The sequence below is a fragment of the Anopheles maculipalpis genome, chromosome 2RL (genome assembly GCF_943734695.1).
Source record: "Anopheles maculipalpis chromosome 2RL, idAnoMacuDA_375_x, whole genome shotgun sequence".
NCBI classification, from domain to species: domain Eukaryota; kingdom Metazoa; phylum Arthropoda; class Insecta; order Diptera; family Culicidae; genus Anopheles; species Anopheles maculipalpis.
The window spans coordinates 17,548,467-17,566,448 of NC_064871.1; the positions used below are offsets into that span (position 1 = coordinate 17,548,467).

The following is a 17,982-nucleotide window of genomic DNA, read 5'->3' on the forward strand; positions in this document are numbered from 1 at the left end:
GCCCAAAAGCTCTATTTTGAGAAGGTAATTACTGCTGAGAAGAAAAGCTGCCATGGCCCTGAGCTTAATTTTTTTTTTATTCTTTTTATATAATTTATATAATTTAAAAAAATCACATTCCTGTAACTCGACTACATCTTTTATTTATTTATTTATTTATAATTAATAATGACGGTCCAGTGCCGTATTGTCAACACGGCTTGACAATACGGCACTAAGGTGTTGAGTAATTTTTTAATCATCTTGATAAGGCATTTCCTCCTTATTCTTTGCCTTATCCCGGGCATACTCGGTTAACTCGACTACATACATTACACTAAAAAACCATCAAATTAATGAGCCATTTCATGTAGTATAATAAAAATCAACTTCATTCTCATTTACTAACGTTCATCGGTGCGTATAGAGACGTCCCTGCTAAACTCATTGGAGGCTTTTTCATCATTTGTATGTAGTTAATAGCTTCACACATTTTACTACAAATGTTTTCATACAAACTTTTTTTTTTTTTCAACATTTCATACAGCAATTAAAATGACTCCCCTTGTTTCACAGTATTTTTAACCTACAATCCCATTAATAGAAAAATATTCTTCTACTCCCACCCAATCGCAACCGGCACACACACTCACAGTCAGCTAATGAAGTGCATTACGCGGAGCTGGCCCTGGCAATACCGCACGACGACACTAGCGGCAAAACGCATCTCAACAACCATCTGAACAAGCTGCCTCCGCCTCCGGCCTACAACTACTTCGACGAGCCAACGATCTACGCACAGATAGATCATGGGGGCAGCTTCAAGACGGTGGGCCCACCACCAACGATACCATCGTCCGTCGGTGCGTCCGCGACCGGTAACTCCTTCCCGCTAATATCACCGGTTGCCCAGCAACACCATCACCATCCACTAACGCTGCAGCTGCAGCAGGACGCAACGCAACCGGCGTCATCCCATCAACACCATGCGCCTCACACGCCCCACACACCGACGACTGCCTCGCTGCTGCAGCTATCGCAGCCGCTCGGGCAGCATCAAGGTCCTGCCGTCCTGGCGCACTCGCCACTGCAGCTACCGCACACCCTGCCTCAGTCACCCTCGATACCGACGGCTAACGGTAGCAAGCAATACCTAAGGGAGATCGTAACCGTGCGGACACCGCTCGCCTTTTCCCAGCAGGAAAGCTGCGTCTAATCGTGCCACCGGAATGGTGGCAGCACAAATCGTGAGATAGGAACATGATAGAGAGAGAGTGAGAAGGAAGGGAAAGGTCAAAAAAATCGTGTTAAGGGAAAACGAACCCTAAACTGCTCAAATTACACTTTAAAAACTTGTCCAATTCAAGTGAAGGTTTTCTTTCCAAAGATAGTTTTTGATTATTATTTTTAAATTTTAATTAATAACGGATGTACAAACAATCAATTAAACTAAACCAAGTTCAGAACGTTTTATATTTCTTAGTAAGGAAATGATGCAATGCGGATAGCATTCCTTTAGGCTTTTTCGGCATCTTCACTTGTTCGACAAAGCTAACCTTTACAACAAACGAATGATACTTAATCGTAACTATATTCTGTTTAAGACTACGAGATTACACATCATTTCAGCACAAGTTCCTTCCTAACATGCTCCGCGTGTGTTGTCCAAACACAACAAATCACTATAATTTAATTATTTTAGCTACTCTCCCGTCCGGGCATCAGGCAACGTCGGTTAACGTCTTCCAAAACCACACAATCGGTCGGCCGCGATATGTGCATTCGATCACTATTATTTCCAGTATGTCGGGCCGATGCGGTTGTGGCATAATTAATTGACAGCGATTCATCAAATCAAACACACCGAAACCGCAAGGCACACACTCGAATGCACCAACCCTAAGTCCCGCCCTGTACCGATGCGTACCGATTTAAAGTCAATTTTGAAGCACCGCAACATCTTGGGTACAGTTCTTTAAGCACGCCAACCGCAAGCACTGTACCTGTACGATCTTGTCAAACTGCGGAGGTCATCCCGGTATAAGGCATAGGAAGTGTATTTAAATTGAAGTGATGTTCCAACCAATAATGCGTGTTTAAGTACGAAAAGGAAGTGTGGCAAACGACATTCAATCGATGGAACGCTGTTGTGCAAATTCCAGCACACCATGTTACAACGCATCACTAAATCGCGATAATTTCTAGCAATAATAACGCTAATAACAATCATTGCGTTGTCTACCATCGGCCTATCCGGTCGGCCTGTCTGGTGCTATTAGTGCGCTGATGAAATTAAAGACCTGTGCGTGTTCGTGTTGTATGGGGCCGCTCATGATGGCCGAATCGTAAGATTATCATGTTGCTGCTTAATGGAAAATTTATGTAGATTTACTCGCCCGTCCCATCCTCAGCTGGACACGAGTTTTGCCGGTGTCACCACTGCGTCAACCGCTCCTTTCTATTTGTGCGTGATGTAAACGGGTGGTTGCGGAAATGTGGAATCACGAAATGAATTCATGGCTGGACGATTTTCATCGATTCGATCGTGTTCTGTCGTTGGTTTAAGTGTGTACTGCATCATGGCAGGTGCTTGCGAGTGGCACAGAACAAACCTCGTTCGGTATTGTACAATCAGCATCAATAGGTTTAGCTTTTACGAACTGGCTTGGAGCACAAAGTTGTATTCCTGAAGTATCCATAGAGTGTACGAATGAGTTCGTGTACACTTTCAAAATGAAAATAAAAGATATTGGTTTTGATTGAATTTTTATTGCAAAGCATTGAAGAATTCAGAACATTTATGGCATACAATCTGGAGCGTTTCTCAAACCTGATCCATTCGCATATCGTCCGGAATCTTTGCAAATGACCTTCTCAAATTGGTCATACGTAGAAGTCCAGGGGATTAAAATCTGGAGAGTTAGGAAGTCACAAGGTCTTCTAGATAAAATTAGTCAAATTCTCCTGAATGATCCTTGCCGTAGAGGTCCCAAAGCATCGGGTCCATAACCTTTCTCCAGGACGTTGGTTTTATTGGTTTATTTGGTTTATTTGGGATGAGAGAATACTGGACAAACGTTGGCAAACTCCACCAATCACAGTGGACATTGTGTGGTTATTGCTAAACAAAGAATTTCCCATCAGAAAAGACGAACTCCTTATCAGCGTGCTTTGACAATACCCATTTGACTCTTTCCAGTCGCATCATGGTAGTTGCCTTCGTAATTTGAGTTTCTTGTGCGGTTTTTTCCAGGAGTTTATTCCTTCTTCATGATGGTCTGCACAGTTTCCAATCGAGCGATTCATTTTTCGACTAATCTGCTCCCTAACCACCTTCATGGTCCTTGACCTGTCGACAACTAGACATCGAAACCACGCGCCAGATGACCTACATGTGGAGCTAAAGCTGACATCAATACTCATGATGCACATCCCACACAAGAATGAATAGTTGTAACTAATAAAATTATTTTCTCTGATGGCTTGTTTTGTCTTACATAGGTTATGGATTCGGACAGCTCATTAATTCTACATATAACTAAACCAACATTGCTATTTCCCGAGCGGGGTTAGCTCTACCGTTCCAAGAGCAACAGCCCCTAATAAAGTGTAGTAGTTAGTGATATCCATTCCATACGCAAGGATCCGATTCGCGTGCCCAAACTCCACCAACTTTAACCTTTAACAAAGCGTACCACAATAAAAACTGCTCACTCACGGGGGTCAGTATCGCTGACTCACTGAGCCCATTTGCTGGCAGTTTCGTTACGCCTAAATGGCGGCAAGTGTAAGCAACACTCACTTACTTTGCTTATCGGGCGCGTGTAATTTATCATGTAGTTTCAACCTTGCTCTATGCGAGAACCATACAAAAGGAAGCAACAAAAAAAACCGCATAGATGGACAAGTATCGCAACAAATAGAAAAAGCAAACATATTTTTTTTAGTTTACGTTACCTCGCTCTGAAAAGGTATGGTACAGCAACACGAAACAGCCTGCAACCGGTGTAATGTAGAAGGCCAATTATTGAAATACGATTTAATTGGGAGTTACACTGCAAAGGTACTTAGTTAGAACTCGTTCGGGTTTGCTTGAGCAAAACAAAACAGAATCATCCATTCAAACGTGCTTGCACTCCTAGCTTTTTTACACGCTGAGCACAAATGTTTATTCAACCGAATGGATGACCCTTTTTTGTACAAATGTTCCAACCAACAGTCCCACATCTTCATCATCATCATCATCGTTCGCGAAAGGGGCAAAAGAGTTGAAATAAAAATGCCATACGAACGCTCCGCGTTAAAAAAAAAAGATGGGGAAACCCCCTTTAATGACACTCGAGCGTTTGTGGAAATGGCCCGCATAATGCCTTTTTGTACGAGCGGTAAGACACAGCAGCAAAACCAAATAAAAATACTCCAAACATGTATTCAAAAGTTGGCGCACTCGTTGGTAAAATAATGTTCGGCAAAATGCACTTGTGAATTGGGCGAGTTGGAAATGGAAAGTACATTCGAAGGATCGTATTTTCGGTGAGCGCGCTGCTCACTCGTACGCACGGCGGAACGGGCGGAAAAGCTTTCAAATTTCAAATTCCAAAGTTTTGGCCCGTCTACACAAGCACCCCACCTACACGGTGAAGCCTAAGCGTATCTCGTGGCCGCCACCCTGGGCAGCTTCAATATTTTCCTCCATTTTATCGACTTCCGCAGCACCGGGAGAGTATTAAAATTAATAATTAATTTAAATAGCGCGTCCGAAGCATCCGGCCGGCATTCGCATTCGATTTCGCGGCGGTGCCGCACCCGTCACCCCTTTTTGCGCATTGTTCGGGGAAAGTGCTTTCTTCATCAACCTAAATTGTTATGTTCGTTTGCTTTTAACCTATACCGCACACTGTTCCAGTATGGATGTAATGTTTTATGCCGTTTCCCGTTTTGTTCGTTGTATTATGTTGCTGTTTTAATTTCCTCCCTTTTTGGTACGCGTTGTCGCGAAGTACTCATGTTGGGGAGAGGGTTTTCTTTTTTTTTTTTGTTTTGTTTGGTTTCTACCTTAACGTGGATTTATTTATGCGACACATCGCTTTATTCATGCAGCACACACCTCTTTTCGATAGCGCGATTCGCATGTTAAGGTGAAAAATAACCACCAAATTCCTCCTGTCTGATGTACTTTTAAAACGATCAAATGAAAATTTCTTGTGCTGGAATGATTGTTGTAATTGTAGGTTTTTTCAAATTAAAATTTATTGCAACTTTTGATCCACTACCTAACGAGATGAAACAATAAAATAAATGAAAAAGATAAGTAAAGCGATTTTGGACAAGTAACAGTGAAGTATTAGTAATAACAGCAAGACACAAGCTAAGCAAAATGGCACGAAACTGAAGAATTAGCATACGGTTACGTTAAGAATACTCGCTCCACAAACCTACTGAGTGAGCAAAGAACTGACCTTAAAATATTCATAAAAACACACAAACACACAGAAACATAAGAAAAACACACATTCTTTATAGTTGAAGTAAAAACAGCCCGGATGGGCGGAAAGTTACTAAGTGTAATAGTGAAACAAATGCAATTAAACAGCAACAAGTAAGCAAAGGACAGAAAGCAACTAAACACAAACACAAATTACAAAAAAAAACATTTTCACAACATCTTCTGAACTAAAAAGGAAAAAAAACGAAAACCTTTCGCCACACGTTGTTAGGATTAGAATAATTGTGTACATAAGAGGAAGAACCATAACAATAATAATTCTTATCAAAATCGAATAAGGAAATGAAAGAACAAATGATACAGAAGAGTAGGAAGGAGTTTGTTTCCTACGTGTAGTATAAGTATGGGACGTGGCAAGATGGTAATTGAAAACAAGAAGCAAAAAAAATCAACCGCAACCATCATGAATGTCATCCAAGTTTTGCTAAAAGTATCACTTCAAAACAAACAAACAAACAAGCGCACGACTCGGTGGGATCGTACGTAAGCTAACAAACCATCTGTTTTAGGTTAACAAAACACTCAAACTCACACCTAGGGTAGAATTTAATCCAATTATCTATACTGTACATACGGGAGGGCAACCGGAGTGAAACCAGGGCTTTAGTGCGTCCGCATCCTGGTCACAATCCTTCTACATCACTCTCTGGACAGTTATAAAAAAAAATAAACAAAAAAATAAAAATTTAAATACATCACAAACCAATCCAGTGGAAAAGCGAGAACCCTCCCCAAGAATCGAACCTTTCTTCGGGCAAATGTTGTGTACATAATTATACATACTAGCGTGTAAGTGAACCACTGACACAAACCACAGCGACACCGTACCGTTTACAATGTAATGAAGAACGCCTGGAAGACGCCCCCCAAACAAACACACTCACCCGAAACCAGCTGTACAAGCCCTCGAGAGCCTTAAGACGTGAGGCACAGTTTCACAGCACAGGATGGCTCAAGGTACGGGTGCATTCGGTGCTGCAATCTTTTCCCACTCACAACACACACACACACACACAAGTCAGAGCCCCGTTCAGATTACTTGTTTTCTATTTAAAATTCTATAAACGATGGCACCAGAATTGAAGTCAGGGTGGTTCAGAGCAGATCACCTTCCATGGGTTTGGACTGGGCTTGGCCGGACGGTCCGACAAAGCACCGTCGTATGTTAAGGCAAACCAATGGCAGGAGCAATGGTTCCAGTTTCTTTGAAACTTTTTAAAACAAACAAGCAAAACTAGTTTAATTTGTACAGATGAAGTAAGTAAAGTGTATGGAAGTGTGGAAAGGTGGAAAAGAATTATTTAATTACAAACGAACAAACGAAAACCCTGGTGAACAAATCATCACCAAGCAAGGAACGCATAACGAAAGTCGTTTAGAAGTGGAAGGTACAGAACGGGCGTAGCAGTGAATTGTTGACGGTATGAATATTAGAGGTGAAGCGGACAACAAACAAACACAAAAACGGTCGGTTTAAATAAAAACATTTTTTCTAAATTGTGAACCATTGTGTAGAGATAGTGAAAAGAATGGGTGAAAGAAATTTTTACACATTTGCTTGTTCGTTTAATATGTTTTTCACAAATTGTTCTTTTATTTTTATTCCAATCTGACCCTTCATAGCCTTATGGTCCAATTTTTTTTTTTAAACGATACCTTTTTTATGTTTCATTTTAATTTGATTCTATTTAATATGCTTCCGTTAATACTAATATTTGTGAAAAGCTCGTCAAAGCTTTATCCCCCTTGAAGCTTTTCTTTACAGCTCCTTGCAAGCAAGTTTGCTTTTTTAGGGTTATGGCCACGATAGCCTTGCACAATAATTCGGAGGGAAATGAAACCTTTGAAAACAATTTGACATGATATTTCGATCGTTTTTTTATGCTTTCCCATTTAATTTAGCATTTGTGAAAAGGTATTTAAACGCTTTCTCACGTATCTTTGACTGCTTTCCATGATTTTTTTTTTTTTTTTTTTTGGTCAGGTCAAGACAGGTTTCCAGTCTTTTTTTTTTTGTTTTCATCCCACGGTTTTTTAACCAGCTCCCAAGAATTTTTAATATGTTTAAAAGTACCTATTTTTATATTACAATTAAACAAACATTACCTGCGCGGAAGAGACCGGAAGAGAGTTTTTTTTATGAATAATGGGGGCGCCCGGTGGTGGGGCTACATTGGCACCATTCTTCCCATGGCAGGACCGAGGTCCAAATCCCATCCGGACCGTTTCATAGTAGTGAGGACTGACTATCTTACTATTTGGTATCAGCAAGCAAATGGCCGGCGTGACCTAGAAGGCCGTTAACACAAGAAAAAAGAAATGTTTTAACAACGCAAAAATTTTCTGTTCGTAACATAACTTTGAACTAAAAATTTATGAAGAATTGGATAGGGTGACAATACGGCACTGGACCGTCATAATCAATTGTAAATAATTTGATAGTGTTTCTGTGCAAATGATAATGTACAGTATTAAATAATATTAAAATATCAATAATATTTGGAAACTCCAAGACAAACAGCACGATAAAAAAAAGGTATTCCCCTGCTATCGTGTACAGGCAGCATAACATGTTGCATCAAGCACTGCATCGAAAACACTTCAACCCACTAGTAAAAACCTACACCAATGCGCACTCTCTGGTGTTCTCTTTCTCCCACGTGGGATAGGGTGGGATTGCTATCACGTGTACCACCCGTACGCCTGCTCGGCGGTAGGTACAGTGCAACAAAGGGAGGAGGGGGGGAGAGTTGTCATATGATCAAAGAAGAGAAAAAAAACGTTCAACTCAAATCAACTTGTGACTTCGAGACGGACGGATTGCGCGCACTCGTTTTCCTTTAGTTCGTCGGTACGTTCAGTTCGCTTCGTGCTAGAGAGATCCCGTGCCCGGACTTTTGACGATGGCCAGCAACACCCAGGGTATCCAGCAGCTGTTGGCCGCGGAAAAGAAGGCCGCCGACAAGGTTGGCGAAGCGCGCAAACGTAAGTTTCTTGTGAGCGATTCAAATGGGAAGAGTGTCAAACTGCGGCGAAGAAAGAAGAAAACGCGTAACAGCAGTCACATGACCCACCTGTTGTGGGTCGTTTGTGCACGATTACGGAGTTCGAAAGCGACCTGAAATAGTGAGGCAGAAGTGGCCTTTTTTAAACCATGAAAATCCATTTTTTTGCTATTCCTTCCAGGGAAGGCACGTCGTCTAAAGCAGGCCAAGGATGAGGCCACGGAAGAGATTGAAAAGTATCGTGCCGAGCGAGAGCGCACCTTCAAGGAATTTGAAGCCAAGGTATGAAAGTGTAAAGATTTATCAAAAATGCTCAATCATAGCTGTAACTTGACGGTTTTTTTGTTGTTGCTTTTTAGCACGTTGGATCGCGCGAGGGTGTATCGAACAAGATCGACGCCGACACTCGCGTCCGTATCGACGATATGAACCGTGCCCTGGCCACCCAAAAGGAACCGGTCATCCAGGATGTGCTGTCGTTCGTGTACGCCATCAAGACGGAGGTGCACAAAAACCAGCGCGACTAGAGCCGGCCCAAGGCACCCGACACGATCCCAAGACACTGTCCATACCATCACCATGGGTCGAGTTGATTTTCACCATACGAACATTCCGACGAACAAAACGATTCTTCATGCCCGGTTCCTCAGTACCGAGCCAATCGGCAACACGACTGCTACAGGATTGACTCGCTAATTAGGAACATTCGTTGATTTTATCACCTTTGGATGATTTGCTTTCGCTTCCCTGACTACCCTGGTCCAGGTTTTGAACGCCACCAAGATAAGACTATTTGCCTGGTATGTCTGGGAGTAGAAAGTATCCTCTGATAGGTGTCTTTGTGTATGTGTTTTACACAAATTTTGTTTCGTTTTATTTCTCCCTGGCATCTTAAGCTGGATGCAACACCGAACTACGTTTTAATTCCCTACTGTAAGATTATGTAAAAAGGAAACGCTTTAGGTTATGCTTGAATAAAGTAAGTGTTAGGAAAACAAATTGCTCGTCTGACGTTCGTCTCTTATCACTACACCGGTGTTATCATAAGACGATATCTTTCCTCTACCATTGGAAATGGTCTGCTTGAGCAAAGACACTGTTTCGCAATAAGCAACCCTAGAGGGCGCCACCATATTGCCATGGCGACGACTGGACACGTGCATGCTGGAGCCCTTATTTGAATTTAAACTGCATTGTTTTACACTTAACAAGCTTTTTCACCTGATCGGTACTACACTATTACACTATTACAATAAAGACTCACACAAATACACCGATGCAAGCTCTCACACTGACAGCCCGCTCCGTATGTTCATCGAACCCATCTGATAAAGCTATAATCGTAAGCGTTCCTTATCGGTAATCGTTTTTTTTGCCTTGTCTTCCCCCCTTTTATATCTAAAATATCATATTCGGTTGCTTATCGAAAACTCTGTACCAAAATCGTATAAGAAACACCCTACGGTACTTGGTTTCGGCTATTCTTACTCATCAGTTCGTATGACAAACCGGTAAGGCACAGACCGTCGTTACCCGTTGTGCTCGCTGTGTGTTTGCGTATTGAAATAGTTCTTTTGTAGGGGGAAATTATGGGCAAGGATAAGAAAAACAAAACCTCCAAACACATCAAGTGTGATGTCCAGTTTGACGATAATCCGCAGGGTGTTTTCCGGGCCGGTGATACCGTGAGTGGGACGGTAGAGATACAGTTGGACAAGCCGAAGAAATTTCGAGGTAAATATTCAAACATCGAACAGGTGTTTCAGGAGGGGGCGAGTGTACGAGTGTGAGTGATTAGTGAAAGATTTCATTTTAAAATGGATTTTGAAGCGCGATTCATGATATATTTCAATGCTTAATCTTGGTGGACTTTTTCTTGGCTTAGTGACCTTCTAGGACACGCCGGCCATCGAATTGCTTACTAGACTTGCTGATACCACGTAATTGGATAGTTAGTCCTCTTCACAGGGGAACAGGCCGGAACTATGGATCTGTCTTGTGAAAACCGATCCAATCGTCGTCTCTACCAAAGGGCCGCCCATTGGCGGACTTCTTGGCGAAGTTTTGAGAGATTGCAGCTTGTAAATGCAAGATGTGATATTAGGTTAATGATCAATCAAAGATCTCCAATATATAAAAGTTACTAGATCATAATTCGACAAGATCACTGTAATTAATCTCACTTTAATATCAAATGACTCAACTAAACATAAAACACTCTATGCACCCAGTACATGCCTTCTAGATAATCTATAAACTCAAATCAATCGGTGACACATCTTATCAACACAAGCCTACGATACTTCTCGTTTATTTATACCCAATTAATCAATCGCTAAATTCGTCAGCATAATTGACCCTATCTCTGTCTATCTCACCCGAACCGAATGACTCACCCGTACAAATAAACCGCTTTTCTTTACCGCTTGCCTTCCAACCAGGGATCGCACTTCGTATCAACGGATTCGCATCGACGTCCTGGAACGCAAAGCTAACAGGGACCGATGCAAAAAATGCCAAGAAAAACAAAAAGACCCACTTTAACGGGCGAGAAGATTACTTCGGCAGTGTAACCTACTTCGTCGGATCGGATGTTGGGAATCCGCTGGAAGTGCTGGCAGGAGTTTACCGGTACCCGTTCACCTGTGAAATTCCACCAAATGCACCATCCTCGAAGGAAGGCAAGTACGGTCACATCCGGTACGTGGTGAAGCTATCGCTCGAGCGCCCCTGGAAGTACGATCACGTCTTCCAGATGCCGTTCGTCGTCAAAAGTCATGCCGATTTAAGCATCGCCCAGGAACGGATGCTACAACCTGCGCGAGCCGAACTAGTGCAGACGTTCTACTTCGGTTTGACGGATCCACTGATCGTAACGGCGTCGACACCCCGCACCGGATACGCTCCCGGGGAAGCGATCGAAGTGTCGATCCATGTTAACAATCAGAGCAGTGTGGATGTGCGCAGCATTACGGTTAAGTTTCAGCGCATCGACACGTTCCTTAGCCAGGTGCCGATAGTGAAGCATTACCTTGAGTATACGGTCATGGAGGAGCGTACCATCGGTCGCGTGGCCGGACGGAACGATGCAGCTTTCGAGGAAAACATACTGATCGGATCGACTGTACCGACGGATGAAGACCGGTGCAAAATTATCATGACGCGGTACGAGGTGGCAGTTATGATCCGGCCAGTACGATCGCGAAAGAAGCTGTTCCTATCGTTGCCGATCGTGATCGGTACGGTGGGATTGCCAAAAACGCTCTACCCGATGGAGATGTTGAGCAAGGAACGGGTCGCCCTTGGAATGGTGCCAACGGACGCTGCACACACCAGTCAGCTACCGATACCGTCAGAATCGCCACCACCATACCCAGACGATGCACAACCGTCCACCTCCAGGGCGTTTTCCGTCGAAAACCTCATCGACATTCCCACGGCACCGTCGACCGAGGACGTGAAGGAGCACGAGTTTGAGAAGGGTTCCGAACCGTACACACCGCGCGATTTCGACGATGACTAACCTTCAACGCTCAGTACAATGTTTAAAAATTAATAGCTAAAATGTGTGATATAAAACGTTCGTAAACTAAGCAGGGAGTTTGATTCTTGTTTTTTTTCTGCTACTCTAAGCTAGCTCTTCATGTCGGAACTCACTTCACTGCTCACTTCTGGACACGTTGCAAGAATGAATGCAATTTCCTTTGTCCTTGATAACTTGACCTGCCCCAAACCACGAAATCTATGCACAAAACGCGAGCGAAAGGGTCTTGGTGGAGTGCTCACGCGCATGATCGTGCTACGATCGGTGTTCCATCACCACCACCACGATACGCGTTTATGTTGGTGCAATGCGCATACTAAGCAGCATAAAGAGAGAACAGAAGAGAAGTAGGAAAATGTACCGTTCCGGGCGTTCTGCTCACAAGCGAACGGAGCGAGCCAGCAAGCCAGTATGCGTGCAGAGTTGGTGATCCAACCCTCACCGATCGCTCCTTCTCGTTTGTGCGTATATTTTTAGTCGGTGCGGACGGTGCCGTGAGTCAACCGGTCACCCAACGGAAATCTGTCCGCGTTTGTTGTGGCCCATCTTACGGGTTGCGATCGGGAAGAATTAGTGTCTTTGTTTGTTCGCATCGCTGCTATACTCGCAACGTGCGTGTGTGCGAGCAGTTGAAGCGCCACATTCCTCGTACAGAGTCGCCGACTTTTGATGCTGCGACGAATCTCAAGACCGTTCTCGAGACCTGCAAGAAAATGTGGCCGATCGAGTGTGTTGATGAATGAATCCGTCCCTCCATCATCACCATCTTGTGATGTTACGCATCGAACGCAATGTCATTCGGGATTTGCCGAACGGACAGATAAGTGAGTTGAGTTGAGTGAGTAATGCACAACGGCAATGGGTCCGTAATTTTATCGAACCCCGGTATTTGATTGGTTTCTGTGCCACCAGACTGTGCCACCCCGTACATTTCATCTTCGTTCGCGATTTCGGAATCGTTCCCATTATCGCGCAACGCCCGAGGAAACCGTTAAGTCATCTTTATCCCCAAACTACGGGAAAGATAAATGTGGACCGTGTGTGAGCTTCCGAACCGAATCGTTATCATTTTTATCGAGCAGATCGACGGTTGGCCCAGTACCTGACCTGGACAGGGCGCACGAGTACGGTTCGGTCGTCGGTCGACTGAGGGTGGTCCCTTATACCATAAACACACGCAGACTCCTCCGTGTTTTGCACAAAGTTCAAGGTTAGAGCAGGCAGGCAAAATGCCGAAGGAAAAGACCTCCAAGCATGTGAAGTGCGACGTACTGTTTGATGACAACTCGAGTGGAATATTTACGGCCGGTGATCGTGTCACCGGGACGATCGAGCTGCACCTTACCAAGATAAAAAAAGTGCGAGGTTAGTGCGTCATGATTTGTGTGCGTTCGAAACTGCTGAAACCTCCCTTATCGATTATTGCTAATCCTTTTCGTGTTTTCCCACTTGTTTTTGCGTTCATCATCAGGTGTCTGTCTGCTTATCTCCGGGTATTCGGCCGTGTTCTGGGAGGCGAAGGTACCGGATGGGCCGAAAAACAAAAAGGTAAAGGCACAGTTCAAGGGCCGGGAAGACTTCATCAAGAAGAAGCTGTACCTGGCCGGGTCAGAAAATGGGGCCGGCATACAGCTTCCTCCGAACCAAATTCGGTACCAGTTTGATTTCACCATCCCACCGGCGGCACCGACCTCGATGGAGGGAAAGTACGGCCACGTCCGGTATCTGCTGCAGGTGACGCTCGAGCGACCATGGAAGTTTGATCACAACTTCCAGCAACCGTTCACCGTCGTGTGTCAGTCTGATCTGAACCAAAGCAACGAGGTGCTGTGCATACCGACCAAGGCAGAAGGTATGATCACGTTCTACTGCGGGTTCTGCCGTTCCCGACCCTTGATGGTGTCGGCGACCACACCAAAGTCTGGCTACGCACCGGGCGAAACGATCGAGCTGGAGGTGTTTGTGCAGAACTCGAGCAAAGTGGCTGTAAGCGAGATCGAGATTAAGTTCCAGAAGATCCTCAAGTTTACCAGTCAAACGCGCGTCATCGCCCAGACGCAGATACCGAAGGAGGAGAACAATCTCCAGTACGAGGTGCTCGAGGTGCGCAAAATTCCTACCATCGAGGGTGAGAACGATGCACGGTTTGTGGAGAACATTGTCGTCGGTCCGATACCGTCCAGCGAAACGACGCACAGCCGGATCGTAGCAGTTGGGTACGAGCTGGCACTGGTCGTTAAACCACAGGCCTCTACGAAGCGCATAAAGCTTAACATACCGATTACGATCGGCCAGATACCGCTGGCAGGCTCTGCTATGCCTTATTCGATATCGGGAGGACTGCAAAAGCTAAACGACACACTGAACGAACACAGCAGTGCTCCACCGGCGTACGAAGCGTAAACGGTTGGAGGAATGGGAAAAGATTGATAGCACGATGACCACCTGGATTTTTACCTTGTGATAGAAATTAGGAAACTGCGAAAACGAGCGCAACATGTGACGTACTAGTGATTTTAATATAAATATTTAAGCTGCATTGAGCATTTTATTACGCTTTGCTTTGAATAAAACTCTATTTTATTTACATATTAATCGTAAAAGTTGGACATTTTGAAATTCTAAGCTGATAATATTGATATCACTTTTGTGAGACATAGAGGAAGTAAATCTTTAAACTGTTAGTCGTTTTTTCAACTTCAACATAGCTGTTTTGACAGTCTTTTGACTTGGACTTGGTCTTGGACCTTATACCCGCAATGAGGATTGACTATCCAAACACGTAGTATCAGAAACTCTAGTAAGCCATTCGATGGCCGGCATGATCTAGTAGGGCGTTAACCCAAGAAGAAGTACCTACGATGCTTAAGTGCTGTTTAAAAGTTCAAAATTAGCTCTTTTCAGCTTCTGAACTGGGTCAACTCTTTTCATTCGATCAATAAACAGCTATATCCTGCTTCGTACACGACTTTTCGATTCTTGCTTACATTCCCATAATTTTTAAGCATCCGTAGCTAACAAAGCGCATCAATTTAAATATAAAATAGTTAAAGTTGCCGAGCATACAACGACTCCCTGCAATCTCAACTGTCAAAATGTCTATGCACGGGAAAAGTAGGAAATGTCTAGAAACTACGTTAAATTGCAATTACTAATGATTTATTAGTATCTTCTACAAAATATTTTCAAATTATTCCTCTTGAGCTCGCCGTATTTCACTAAAACAACGAAAATTCCCCTAATATAGAGCGCACCATTTGCTGTCAACCCGCACGAATGTCAAACACCAAACGTCAAACATGTGAAACACGCCGTCACCTTTCCTTCGCCCGTTTCGGTACGGCTCCACGCACACAGCCAAGCAAAACGCAAGAAAAGTCAGTTGACGTTGTGGAATGGCGAACAGTATAAATTTGATCTCCGAACAATGCAGAAATTCTCTGAAAATTCAATTGGGCCCGCGGCTCGTGAGTCGGTTGTGAAAGTGTTTCGGTGTGGTGTTCCGGTCAACAAGCTGCAGCAGCCGTCCGCTCCCGTTCACCGTCTGCTGCCGCCGCCAGATCATCTGCTCCGGGGTAGTGGGTTGCCCTTGTCGCCGTTGCCACCGTGGCCACCGTGGTTGTTGATTGTGTCGCGGTCAGCAGTATCACACTCATCCCGCCGTCACCACCGCTATCTCTACCGTCCACCGAACGGTTGAGAGGGTGAGCTTCACCCCGGTTGCTCACCACCGCCACCCTGCGATAGAAAGGGAAGGCAAGCACCTACTTCGATCAGCCGCAGTGAACGTGTGTGTGCGCGCGTGAACTCGCAACAGCAGCAGCTGGTATCCGTGTTTGGTGAACCCATCCCATCTCACCCCGTCTAGCCCCTTTTTTCGCTGATGTGTCGTTTGAAAGGGTAGGAAAAGTAGAAAAGTGAATTCTTTCACCGAATTGATAATGCTTTAATGATGCATATTCGCACGGTTACAAGAGTGATGGTGACGATTTTCACACACACCCGACACATGTAATGTAGAGGAAGCAATAGCAGCAGGCTACTACGATTAGAAGTAATGCACGCGCTACGTTGTGGGGTTTTTTCACCGCGCGTATGAGTGCGTGTACGGCTCGGTCATACTGATGTGTGCAGTGCAGCTGCGTGCGAGCTTAGCAGTGGTTGTAAATTGGTGTGCGTGGTAAATCGGATCAAGTGCGTACGGCGGCAAGCAGGAAAAACAAAAGTGTATCTGCCGTGCAAGTGTTTGTGTGCATATTAGGTGAATTTTGGAATGCTTTTCCTGTGTTGTACGGTTGTACAGCAGAATGCGATGGATGATAGTGTGTGCGGGGCATAAATGAAAAATCACTGCTAGGATGTGAAAAATGCACCGCGGCGTGTCACGGCTATGGTTATAGGATTAGAATGAAGGGAATGTTTGTGCCTGTGTTTGTGCGCGTGAAGAGCGAGAAAGGTTGCAAAAGTGAATCTTGACGTAAAAGAGATGAAAAGACAGAGCATAGCCCGCCGTTCAATGCTTCTAGAGAGCGCACAGGGCACCCTTTAGCACCGAAAATGCGAACAGAAAGCGAAAGGTAAGCCACCTTCTTTTTTATGATTTACTGGTTTACATGTGTTGTTAATGCATAATTATATCGTGCAAGCAAGGGTGTGTATGTGTGGCTGAAAGCGAGTAGTTGCCCGCTGCTTCCAAATCACCCCTAAGCAAATTCAGAACATGCTCAGAGAACACATTAGAACGTGCGAGAGTGAGACCGATTGAAAATGGTGGAAAAGCACCAAAAAGAGACGCACAATGCTGATTGTACGCGTGTACAAGAATCGTTCTACATAGCTTTTGCTGCAGACCAGACTAGAGAGACCCAAGAAGGAAAATATGTCTAGCTGCCCGTGTTCAAAGGAGCTTATTATGAAGCGTCGTAGACAATTGGATGTTAATTTTTTCGACCATCCTTTGAAAAGGTGGTAAAAATGGGAAGGTTTGTTTGTATTATGTTTCCAATGCTCCACACCGCCACTCCGTCCGGAGGAGATACCGTTGTATGTGTCGGTTTTTTTGTTGTTTATTCTCACTCCGTGTTCGCTCGCGGGGTGTGTATGACGGCTTGCTATAATTAGAATCGGCGAGAAAAGATCCAAAGGGAAATAGAGTCGGAATGATTATACTACACGGGAATAACCGACCGGGACCGGGCCCAACTCAACTCATACTACATGCTAGTAGTAGTGGTACTGGTAGAAGAACCAATAGATAGGACGCGTTGGTGGTGGTTCGGCGCTATTCTGACGACAAGCGATGACGGAAGAATTATCGATTAAATGTTCCACTTTTCGCAACACGCAACGGTATACTTCTCACAAACAGTGAGAGGCTTTTTTTGGATAATTCTTTCTTTAAAAAACTAGAATAATTGCTATTTATGATACTCCTACTCAAACAAGCATTCAGTATGGGAGGTCGGTTTGACGTGTGGCAATGCCCCCAGACGTGTAAGCACATAATCACACAAACATATACACACACTCACGTTTCGGTCAGCATATCATCATCCAGCACATGTCTCCCCCCCACTCAGAGACACAATTGATAGCGACGAACTGTCTGCAGTCACAGCTTCTTAGCTGCTGCATCCATTCACTTGCCATCGTAAAGCCGTCGTAAAAAAAGTGTTCCTCCCCCTTGGTAGAGAACAGTCAAACCATCATCCACATAAACCGGAAACATAAACCAAGTCCCCAAGTTTGTGGGTTTCATTCACGCAGCTTCCTTGCGCTCTCGCTCGTCATATGTCGCTTTTCTGCCACCCCATTCACAACATGTGTTTGGTTGCGAGTGTGTGTGTTAGAGCCAGCACCAATCAAAGGCGGCTGTGTGGAGAGTTGTGCGTCCGGCGATGGGTAGAGCTTTGTGCCGATTCCGTTGCGCGATTGAGCAGAAAGGTTTT

At 44.3% G+C, this 17,982-nt stretch overlaps 7 protein-coding genes across 8 annotated transcripts in view; 5 read left to right on the top strand and 2 right to left on the bottom strand.

Annotated features, from left to right (window-relative positions):
* LOC126556958 (hemicentin-1) overlaps positions 1 to 1,195 on the top strand; it is a 186,995-nt gene extending 185,800 nt beyond the window's left edge. The window contains exon 16 of one of the 2 annotated variants that reach the window (XM_050212538.1): positions 635 to 1,195. In XM_050212538.1, coding sequence (XP_050068495.1) covers positions 635 to 1,195 — 561 coding nt within the window. The remainder of the gene's footprint in view (positions 1 to 634) is intronic. The other variant, XM_050212539.1, reaches the window with a different exon arrangement.
* Positions 1 to 17,982, bottom strand: part of LOC126556713 (mucin-5AC) — a 469,299-nt gene that overhangs the window by 413,448 nt on the left and 37,869 nt on the right. The window lies entirely within an intron of this gene.
* LOC126559387 (histone H3.3A) overlaps positions 1 to 17,982 on the top strand; it is a 244,656-nt gene that overhangs the window by 203,897 nt on the left and 22,777 nt on the right. The gene's annotated exons all lie outside the window — the stretch shown is intronic.
* LOC126557535 (uncharacterized) overlaps positions 1 to 17,982 on the bottom strand; it is a 272,688-nt gene that overhangs the window by 149,757 nt on the left and 104,949 nt on the right. The gene's annotated exons all lie outside the window — the stretch shown is intronic.
* Positions 8,259 to 9,019, top strand: LOC126559454 (V-type proton ATPase subunit G). The gene is made up of 3 exons (XM_050215617.1): positions 8,259 to 8,470; positions 8,672 to 8,772; positions 8,850 to 9,019. Exons 1-3 carry the CDS (start codon positions 8,389 to 8,391, stop codon positions 9,015 to 9,017), a joined length of 351 nt encoding a protein of 116 aa, XP_050071574.1. The 5' UTR covers positions 8,259 to 8,388; the 3' UTR covers positions 9,018 to 9,019.
* LOC126559829 (arrestin domain-containing protein 17-like) lies at positions 10,080 to 12,016 on the top strand. Its single transcript, XM_050216002.1, has 2 exons — positions 10,080 to 10,224; positions 10,932 to 12,016. The coding sequence occupies exons 1-2, from the start codon at positions 10,080 to 10,082 to the stop codon at positions 12,011 to 12,013; spliced, it is 1,227 nt and encodes a 408-aa protein (XP_050071959.1). The 3' UTR covers positions 12,014 to 12,016.
* Positions 12,805 to 14,437, top strand: LOC126558310 (arrestin domain-containing protein 3-like). Its single transcript, XM_050214305.1, has 3 exons — positions 12,805 to 12,862; positions 13,245 to 13,399; positions 13,506 to 14,437. Exons 1-3 carry the CDS (start codon positions 12,807 to 12,809, stop codon positions 14,435 to 14,437), a joined length of 1,143 nt encoding a protein of 380 aa, XP_050070262.1. The 5' UTR covers positions 12,805 to 12,806.

Bases quoted from the DNA above. Each gene is read 5' to 3' on its own strand.
- LOC126559829 (XM_050216002.1), top strand. From the start codon at position 10,080: ATGGGCAAGGATAAGAAAAACAAAACCTCCAAACACATCAAGTGTGAT. The intron at 10,225-10,931 runs GTAAATATTCAA...CCTTCCAACCAG, and splicing joins CAAGCCGAAGAAATTTCGAG to GGATCGCACTTCGTATCAAC.
- LOC126559454 (XM_050215617.1), top strand. From the start codon at position 8,389: ATGGCCAGCAACACCCAGGGTATCCAGCAGCTGTTGGCCGCGGAAAAG. The intron at 8,471-8,671 runs GTAAGTTTCTTG...TATTCCTTCCAG, and splicing joins GGTTGGCGAAGCGCGCAAAC to GGAAGGCACGTCGTCTAAAG. The intron at 8,773-8,849 runs GTATGAAAGTGT...GTTGCTTTTTAG, and splicing joins TCAAGGAATTTGAAGCCAAG to CACGTTGGATCGCGCGAGGG.
- LOC126558310 (XM_050214305.1), top strand. From the start codon at position 12,807: ATGTTACGCATCGAACGCAATGTCATTCGGGATTTGCCGAACGGACAG. The intron at 12,863-13,244 runs GTTGAGTTGAGT...ACAAAGTTCAAG, and splicing joins CCGAACGGACAGATAAGTGA to GTTAGAGCAGGCAGGCAAAA. The intron at 13,400-13,505 runs GTTAGTGCGTCA...GTTCATCATCAG, and splicing joins CAAGATAAAAAAAGTGCGAG to GTGTCTGTCTGCTTATCTCC.